Source organism: Hipposideros armiger, unplaced genomic scaffold, assembly GCF_001890085.2.
Source record: "Hipposideros armiger isolate ML-2016 unplaced genomic scaffold, ASM189008v1 scaffold_170, whole genome shotgun sequence".
Lineage (NCBI taxonomy): Eukaryota > Metazoa > Chordata > Mammalia > Chiroptera > Hipposideridae > Hipposideros > Hipposideros armiger.
In genome coordinates this window covers 1,581,559-1,590,441 of record NW_017731520.1, presented here as the reverse complement: position 1 = coordinate 1,590,441, position 8,883 = coordinate 1,581,559, and the positions used below count along the sequence as shown (strand labels likewise).

At 42.9% G+C, this 8,883-nt stretch overlaps 1 protein-coding gene across 1 annotated transcript in view; it reads right to left on the bottom strand.

The window, feature by feature from the left end:
• STMN2 (stathmin 2) overlaps nt 1-8,883 on the bottom strand; it is a 41,328-nt gene that overhangs the window by 8,882 nt on the left and 23,563 nt on the right. Inside the window, exon 4 of the mRNA XM_019651938.1 lies at nt 2,882-3,121. Coding sequence (XP_019507483.1) covers nt 2,882-3,121 — 240 coding nt within the window. The remainder of the gene's footprint in view (nt 1-2,881; nt 3,122-8,883) is intronic.

The following is an 8,883-nucleotide window of genomic DNA, read 5'->3' as shown; positions in this document are numbered from 1 at the left end:
GCCAGAACCCTTAACACAGTGAATTCAGGTCCACGTGGAGACGCCTCCATGGCAGCCTTCCAGCTGAAAATCCAGCTGAAGACCCTGTAGCGCAGCCTCAGTCACTGGTTCCCAGATGTATGTGGTCCCCGCGTTCCCAGAAGCAGGCCATAATGGAGAGGGGTGGCGTTTCATATGCTTTTTCATGTTTTAAAAGCCCTAGCAGAAATCATATTTCACCTCTGTGTTGACGTCTATCTTTACATTTACTTTGAGTTAGAATTATGTCAGTCTAGTGAGAAAATGCTTATTAGTTTAGGCTAATCAGAGATATTAATTGACAGTTATAGATTCCTTTGATTATAACCATGACAAAAGGAATTTATTAATTCTTCTTTACATGTAGTATGTTTGGCAAGCAGAATCTTAAACAACTTGTATGGGAAAAGAAATGGATCCAGGGCAGTGAAACTGGGGCTGACCACTTGGCTAGGTCATACTTTTGCATATTTGGGGACTTGAGTGACTCCTCGTTTCTTACAGAATGGAATTTGAGCCTCTCACCTGGCATTCGATGCCCTCTCCAGCGTTGCCTCAGTACTCGCCTGCTCCCCACCCAGATCCACTAATTCAAACTGCGGGTCTACCCACTGCCCTGAAACGCAATTTCTACATTCTCATTCTGGGCATACTTAGTGCTGGAACTGTTCTCTTAGTTCCAAACGCTTTCATGTCTTCTCTATTTGTCTAACACTATTTATTTTTCTAGTCACTGAAAAGATGCCACAGTTCACATCAAGTAGTGAAATGGTTTTATTTTCCTTAATGACCTCCCATTTCACTTGAAGTGAAAGTCCTTAAACTGCTCCCTTCTGCCCACAATTTCTACCAGCCTCCTCTTCTTATATTTCAGCCACACTGTCCTCTGTGTTATTGCTCAAGCAGTCCTAGCATACTCCTACCTCAGGGCCTTTGCACTTGCCATTCTCTTGACCTCAAATGTCCTAACCCCAGAGAAGAGTCCCATGACTCCCTCCTTGCCTTCATGCTTCCTTGCAGATGTCCTCATATTCGCGATGCCTTTTGTGACCACCCCACCTGAATAGCACCATTCACTCCAGCACTGCCGAGTCCCTTGGTCCTGCTTATGCTCAGTATCATCTGACATACACTTATTTATTAACTGTTTCTGCCCCATTGAAAGGTAAAGTTGATGAGGGACTCCATAGTGCTTAGTACAGTTCCTGTCAAGTAGTAGGTGCTCAGNCCCCCCCCCCCCAGGCCCCACTGTCAGCCAAGGAGAGAGGGGCCTGTTGCATGTACTGGAGTTGTGTTTGCTTTTGCAGCCACGGGTATTTAGCACAATTAACGGGGTGAAGTGGAAACAGAAGGCAGCAGAGAGTGGTCTCATGTGAAGCCACTGCCACATGCCAAAGCCCTGCCACACTCAGACCGCTCACGTCTATGCTGCTTTCCTTACACTGGAAGGGACCATGGCGGCCACCATGGTCTCCACTCGTGCATTGGTAGGGCCTAATGATAATCTGTGTTTCACATGTTTGACGCGCAAGTCCATGAGGAAACAACACGATGAGTTGATTAGGAAATGCATTCCTCACCGAGACAATGTTTATGGGTCTCTCTGTTGGTGCTTCCGCCTCTATGCTCAACTCTTAAATACGTTCTTCTGGGGAGCTCTGAGTCAGGAGGGCCTTCACTCGGTTCCTGAGGTGGCTGTCACACCACTGCTGCAGACAGTCAGACTCTTTCCCTGTTTCACAGCCTAGCGTCCAGACACTGCTGATGATAACTTCTCTAACTTTATTCCTGGGAGACACTGATTCTCGTGAATCTAGCTTAATCTCCCAGTCATAGGCACAAAACTGGTTCTGGTTCCAGTATTTCTGTCAATGAGCAGATAAGCATTTAGTGCAGAAAACTGTACAAAAAGATGACATGCAATGAGTATGAGGATGCAGATAACAATGAAATGTAGCGCAGCGGAAGCATCTGCCTTTGTTTCAGTGGCAGTTCTCATTACAGGTCGAGTAGGTACCCTTTATACCTCACTCGGGTAGGTTAGCAGAAAGCAATCTTGAGTGCACTGACTCACGGGGAGATTGGAGAGGTGGGATTTGCTGAAAGTTGTTAAAAATAAATTGTTCAAGGGAAAAGGATCTGGCCATGGAGGAACGTTTCTGAGTAGCATATACCTGACTCGAAGGTCACTGAAACACCGAAATAGAAAATTAGGGCATACTAATGATCAGCTGACACAAGCATATGTCAAGGCAAAGTACTTCTAGAACTGACACATCCAACGTAATGTTCTTCTCCATCTTGCTGTTGTAACAACTGACGCACATTACTGCTGAGCACCNTGGACGGCCCGTTAGCTCCCTTCCCTTTAGTGCCATGCGCTGTGATTACAGCCGAGTGCCTACCTGGGGAGAAGGGGCTTCCCGCCGTCCATAAACATTCTATCCTTCCCTGACAAACATCTGCCCAACTTAATATCGACATATTTAATATTATGCATTAATTAAAGTTAAACTAAAATTAAACATTATATATTAGATATGTATGAAGTATTTACTATTGCTAGTTTAATGTCTCCCGTCGACTGGTTCTGAAGGTTTGACCAGCAGTCTTTAACACATCGGGACAGCACAGAGCAGCCTCCCTGAGTCCATTCACCACTGCAAAGCCTGACAGAGCTCTAGCTTTCATCTGGGTCCCCATCTGTTTCTGTCCCCTGGCCAGTGCTGCCCTGGGAGAGCCTGCCTGCGCTGAGCTCTCCTCGGTGGGCACAGGCTCTGCCTAAGTGTGGTGCCGGATTGGAGAGTTCACCCAGCCATGTTGTGTGTGACCGCAGCCTCTGCTCAGGCTCTGTCGCGCTTACCTTTTCCTGCAGACGTTCGATGATAGCAGCTAGGTTCGCCTCACGGTTTTCCTTAATTTGTTCCATTTTCAGGATGAGCTTCTCCTCCGCCATTTTGCTGAAGTTGTTGTTCTCCTCCAAAGCCTTCTGCAGGACCTCTCGCTCGTGCTCCCTCTTCTCTGCCAACTGTTTCAGCACCTGGGCCTCCTGAGACTGGGGGAGAAAAACACGTGTTTGATAATCTGGTGGAATCATGACCGCCTGAGTTCAGAAAGTGTCCTTTCGAAATGAACAGTACGTCTAGCCGTGAGCCCTCTGTCACTCGGGTACTCATCCCTGTGGCTTACAGTGTACTGTAGACTGGTTATTTGGGAATTGTGGTTAGCTGGATTTTCAGCTGTGGAGTTTTCTGGACAGGCTGTGTTAGAAGAAACAACCCTCACTGAGGCATTTTCGGTTTGTTTTTATTAAGTTGCTGTTCAGCATTTATGCAATGCTGTAGTGCATCACAGGATAGCAACCTCTGTTAAAGCATGTGGACAACAGCTGAGGATGGGGGCAAATTCCAGGCTTTTCCCTGTCTCGCTGCTTTCTGATCAGCTGTAGCCTGGGTCCTGCAATCAGCTTTCCAGCTTTCGCCAATCAAATTGCCAAACGCACTTCCTTATTTTATTCCATGCTCCCTCCATCCCATGTTTCCCGTGTGCCATATTTCCTTTGGTGACTTGCCTACAGTGCAAACTTCATGTCCATGTGGCCAGANTTTCTTTAAAAAGTCCTAGCCTACATCAAAAGATTGTAATTGAATGTATACTTAAATGTGTACTGTTCAAGTTATATGTGCAATGAGTGTCTCTGTTATTGTCACAATGATTATACCAGCTTTAACTGGTTTTTGAAAATTACTCATTACGGTTCCTGGTTGCGTCTGATATGAGAGCAGCCACTCCTCAGGGTTCCTGATGGGTCAGGTGGTGAATTTTCTGCAGGATACTGCCTGGTGCTTTAGGGGAGGAAGAAAGTGTCTCTAATCCTCCCCACCCCCATCTCTCTCATTACTGTTTCTTGCACTATTCCAAAAATAAGAACATTTTTAACTTCACCAGAGTGCCAGTCATAATGGACGGACTACAATTTTACGTCCTGAGTATGATGGTCATGCCACTCAGTGTGAGTGATCAGCCTAATGCAGGCCTCTGTGGCATGGGCATGCCTTCTCCCACACCCTCTCCACATTTGATTATTTTCTATATAATAAACTGGGGTATTGAGATACGGTACATGGAAACGGGAATTAAAATAGAAAAAAAAAGAGTAACATTCTTTGAAAGAAGAAAGAGCACTTTCATGGAACAAAGATAAAAAATGTTTAAATGTAATTGGTGACAACATAACACAGCCTATTTAAAAAGCCTTTAGCTCAGTGTTCTCAACTCTGGCTAAATATTGGGTTGTTGGAAAAGCCATGATGTATTTTTTTCTGTTTTTCGTTGCAAAAATGCGTCATGACTTTTCCGACAACCCAGTAGTAGCGCCTACTGGTAAGCTTTACAAGTCATGCTGACCACGGGGTCCCACCACAGACAATTAAGTCAGAATCTCTCATTGTAAAGAGCCCTCCAGTAGATTAAGTGCATGGGTGGTGCTTTTGGTGTAGGCTTGCAGTTTTAGCTAAAGGCTTTGTGCTCGCATGGCTGGGGCTCCAAAGGTTTCTGGAATTGATCAGTGAATGACATTGAAAACAGCATCGTGGATACTGTGAGAGGCTCTGCTGTGCTCAAAGGCTCAGTTCTCTTAATGGAGGCGATGGACTGAGGGTTGGATGGCAGACAAATGGTTGCTGAAGCTCACATGGAAGTTTACTGCCTCTGTTGGCTAATGGATGGGGCTGTGAGGGCTGTCACAGTGCTGGCACTGAATGTGTTAGCCCTGACGTGGATTCACTGTTACAGCGTTTGCCGTTTGTATTGGCCCATATCACAGGCTGTCTTATGTTCTGGTTTCTGGTCTAGGTTATTTATTGCTGGATTTTATATTGTCTGCACTGGGAAAGAGATGGCTGTTACATGCTTTTTGATGTTACATCCCTTTTCCATGTTTCTAAGTACATCATGGGGGCTGACTAGTCATTAAATGATGAATTCATTAATCGGTGTCATTTCAGTAGTAATCATCTTTTCATATGGCAGATTCCAGAATAGCTTAGCTTATCTTGGTGGTTTCATGCATGTGCAGCATTGCTGTTACTCTTGACCCTCTTTTTAATTTCTAATTTCATTGCAGTAATTTCATTCAGACAAAAGGCTAGATATTAGTGATAATAAAAAACTTAGTTTGTCTTATTGTAGAGAAAAGCCAAGCAGTCTTAGTACACACACATATACGATATGTAAACAAAAAATTGTACCAAATCTACAATGTATTTAAAGTACATCAACTGGAAGAAAATTTGGTATTCCCTGAGGAGTACCTCCCCTTTCTTGAGAAGATAACAGATCTTGGCTGACACTGGTCAAAGATCCTACTAGATTTGAAAGTCATCTTTTNGATTATAATCTAATGGGGGGAGGGAGGATATAGGGTTAAATAAATATCTAAATAAACATATGCTTACCAATTGTGCTAAGAGCTACAGAGGAAAAATAGATCTGAGTACCCTGAGAGAGAATAACAAATAAAAATGAGCTTGGAGAGGCCCCCTCCTCACACTGAGAAACTGACATGTAAACTGACATCCTTGGGAGGCAAGGAAGAAAGGGATTTAGAAGATCCGATCATTTACAGCAGCTCCTTGTTTTTATCTGGGTTGGTCCTGATAATGTAAAGATTGAAATTATAGCAGGGAAGTTTCTTTTTAACTTTCTCAGTTTCTATAGCAATGTAATTCTTAGAGACTATGCCAAAAAAAAAAAAAAGTGAAGTTGAATCTGAATGATTATCTGGTACAGTTCGGAAAAAGTTAGGTCTCAAGTTCCCCCATTGTTCACTAGAAGTTTCCTGGTTCACTATCTGTACTTGTGCCGTCCAACTCAGTAGCCGCATATGGCGATTTTCGGGTTTCTTTTTTAAATGTGACTGCTAGAAAAATTTAAAATACATTTGTGGTTCACGTTATGTTTCTGTTGGACAGTGCTGGTCTGTATAGCTGCATAGATGGCTGTTTTCATTCTACTTATATGAAAATAACCACAAAGGATGTCGGCAGGGATAAAGAAGAGAATTACAAATGCATAGTGTGTGAGATAAATATTAATCATTATTCTAATGGTTATAGTAACACTAAACATTTACAGATAAAAACTGTGGATGCCTGTCATTTTGCTTGTCTAAGATTCATTGCCGTTGTTCAGGTATGAATATCTAAGTTTTCTTTTGGGGCATTACACCTCTAGGCTCTGTGCCCCAGATATCTCACTTCCTCTGCAGGTCAGTGGTGATCATGTGATCCAGGCTAGCCAATCACAGTGCTGCCTTCCCTTGGCCACAGTGATTGGCTCTGTGTTGGGCATGTGATCCAGGCCAGGCCACTGAGACTCAGTTCCAGGGCTTTTTAGAATTATTAGGAAAGAGAAGCTCTGTTTCTGCTGTAGCTGCTAATTTATGAGGAAAATAATTTGGGATGACTAAAATGAGACTTTCTTAGTTTCAAAACCAATGAGATGCAGGAAGAGATAACAGATATAAAGAGAAAGTTTTCTGACGATATTGCTTGGTCTCCTGGATCCAGCTGTTTTTGAAGCTGCAGCCAGTCCTAGGATTTCAGTCACTTACCCTCTTTTGTTTTAGCTCGCTGAGTTGGGTTTTGGTTACATCATTGTCCACACTCAGATAATTACTGAGATATAAGCACTTGCTGAAAGCTCTTTAGGAGAATTAACAGTCCTTCCAATGAGAGCTAATTAAGTCAGTACAGCCCAATAGAATAAAATCAATTAATGATTTTTTAAGTTGGCACTTTCTGTTAATTAGTTACATTTTCTTCTAATTAAGACCCCACTACCAGGACATAATCTATATAATGATTTTAGCCTTGAAAAATTTTAACAAGTCATACCAGAAATGTGAAGGAATACTGATTTTAAAGGGTTCCAAAGACCCTCTTTCCTGGGAGTCATAATGCTGGATGACTACCTTTGTAGATGTCTTTTAGTCCTGTGGCCAATTTCTAGTTCAATTCAATTGTATGAATGTATGATTGTTGATAATTTCTTGTTGTCAGGGGGCAGGAATTTTACCAGAATCAGTAAGTAGTTAACTCAGGGACCTTTGTGAGAACACCCAGTTAATTTTGATCATCTCTATGTTGTTCTTCTCTGTCTTTGAACAATTTCCTACAAATTAAATATATTACCTACAAACACTAGCAATATCCTGAACCATGTTGAATTTTTATCTTTAAGTTTCAGTTGTGGCTTAGTCCCTGACTTTGTATTGTAATCAAGTCACAGCATCTTTATTTGTCAACTTATGACAAATGCCACTGCTGGGGTGAGGACTTAAACTGCCTCGAGTGCAACATGCTGTCTACTGTTGTACTGAGTCATTTATACCTGCTGGCAGCAACGTCTTGATGGACTGTGACTCTGAAAAGTTAATTTAGCTTTGCTATGAGAAGAAAGCTATGTGTAACAACAAAAAAGCTAGTAAATATTTTTAAAGCAACTTCCTATACATATACTGGGATTTGTAGTTCAGTTTCCTTCTTTTAAAATCTTTTTCACAGCAGTGATTGGTCAAATACAATAAATATATATGTAAAGAAAGACACACACATTTGGAGAACCTCACTCTAGTGGGAACTGAAATTGTAAGCCAATATGTTACATGACAGTATGATTTTTCAACAGCAAAGGTTAAAACAAAAAGTATATTCTGGTTTGGAAAACGTTATCTGAGGACATGTGATCTTTGGACCTTGTTATTTGATACTATTATGTATGTATGTATGTATGTATTATACATGTGCGTGCACACACACACACACGGGTTTGTCCTGTACCCCCTGAATTCAGTCTTTAGGAGAAGGACTATCTTCATTCTCTTTGTAACTGTTCAACGTAGAAATGTTTAATATGTTGGCTAGTTTTTTGTAGACAACATCTTAATAAACTAAAAAATTGTTATAAATGCCCAGTTTCCATGCAAGTCATAAGATAGTGCATGGAGCATATTAGTGACTACATGATTCTGAAACTGTATCATGATAAAGTCCGTGGAAAATCCAATACAGAAGTGAATTACCTAAAATAATTTCATTCGGGTTGACGAAGAGGATCGCAGTGGGATGGGCTTCCATAAGACATAGTTGGTACAGGTGTATTCAGACATAACTTCTGTCGCTAGACATGAAGTCCTTGGGGTTTCTGAGTGCCCTCCATTTTTAGTGCCCTTGGCTTTTCTTAGTCATCTGACTGTGGAAGTTAAAGATCTGGCAAGAGAAAAGCTCTCTACTACAAACAGGGACCAATAATGGAAACGAGAGAGAAGAATGCCATCAAGGCTTAGAAGTGAGTACCGAAGACACTCCACTCCCAGAAAGGGTCCCGATCTTGGGAAGAGCAGCTTCAAGGCAGGTAGCGAGGCCTTGAGGGGGACAGGTGCAAGCTCCTGGTGCTTACCCCGGTGTGCAAAGCATCTGGGCAGGAGATACCTCCGAGGGAGGACCTGGAAGTTTCTAGTGGCAAGGAAAACCACGCAGCACACTGCGGGCGGGATGCAGACCCCGAGAGGAAAGGGTCACCATCCTGCAGCCTTCCCAGCCCCGACCCTGGAGCGAGGTTACCCAAGGTTGTGCTTTCTCCTTTATGATGAAGGACTAGGGCAGGCGGACTTTTACAATAAGGGATCCGAGCCGGGGGAAGGTACCGGGGCACCGACGCTCTTCGTGTCTGAGATGTTTGGCTTCAGCTAGTCTAAAGGCAGCAACGTTTACATGAAGTGGGCTGCACCTGTGTCTGTGGAGGGCCCACATGTGTTTAGGTGTCACTGTCTTCAGGAACCTCTGCTGGAAGTGTGAGTGTGAG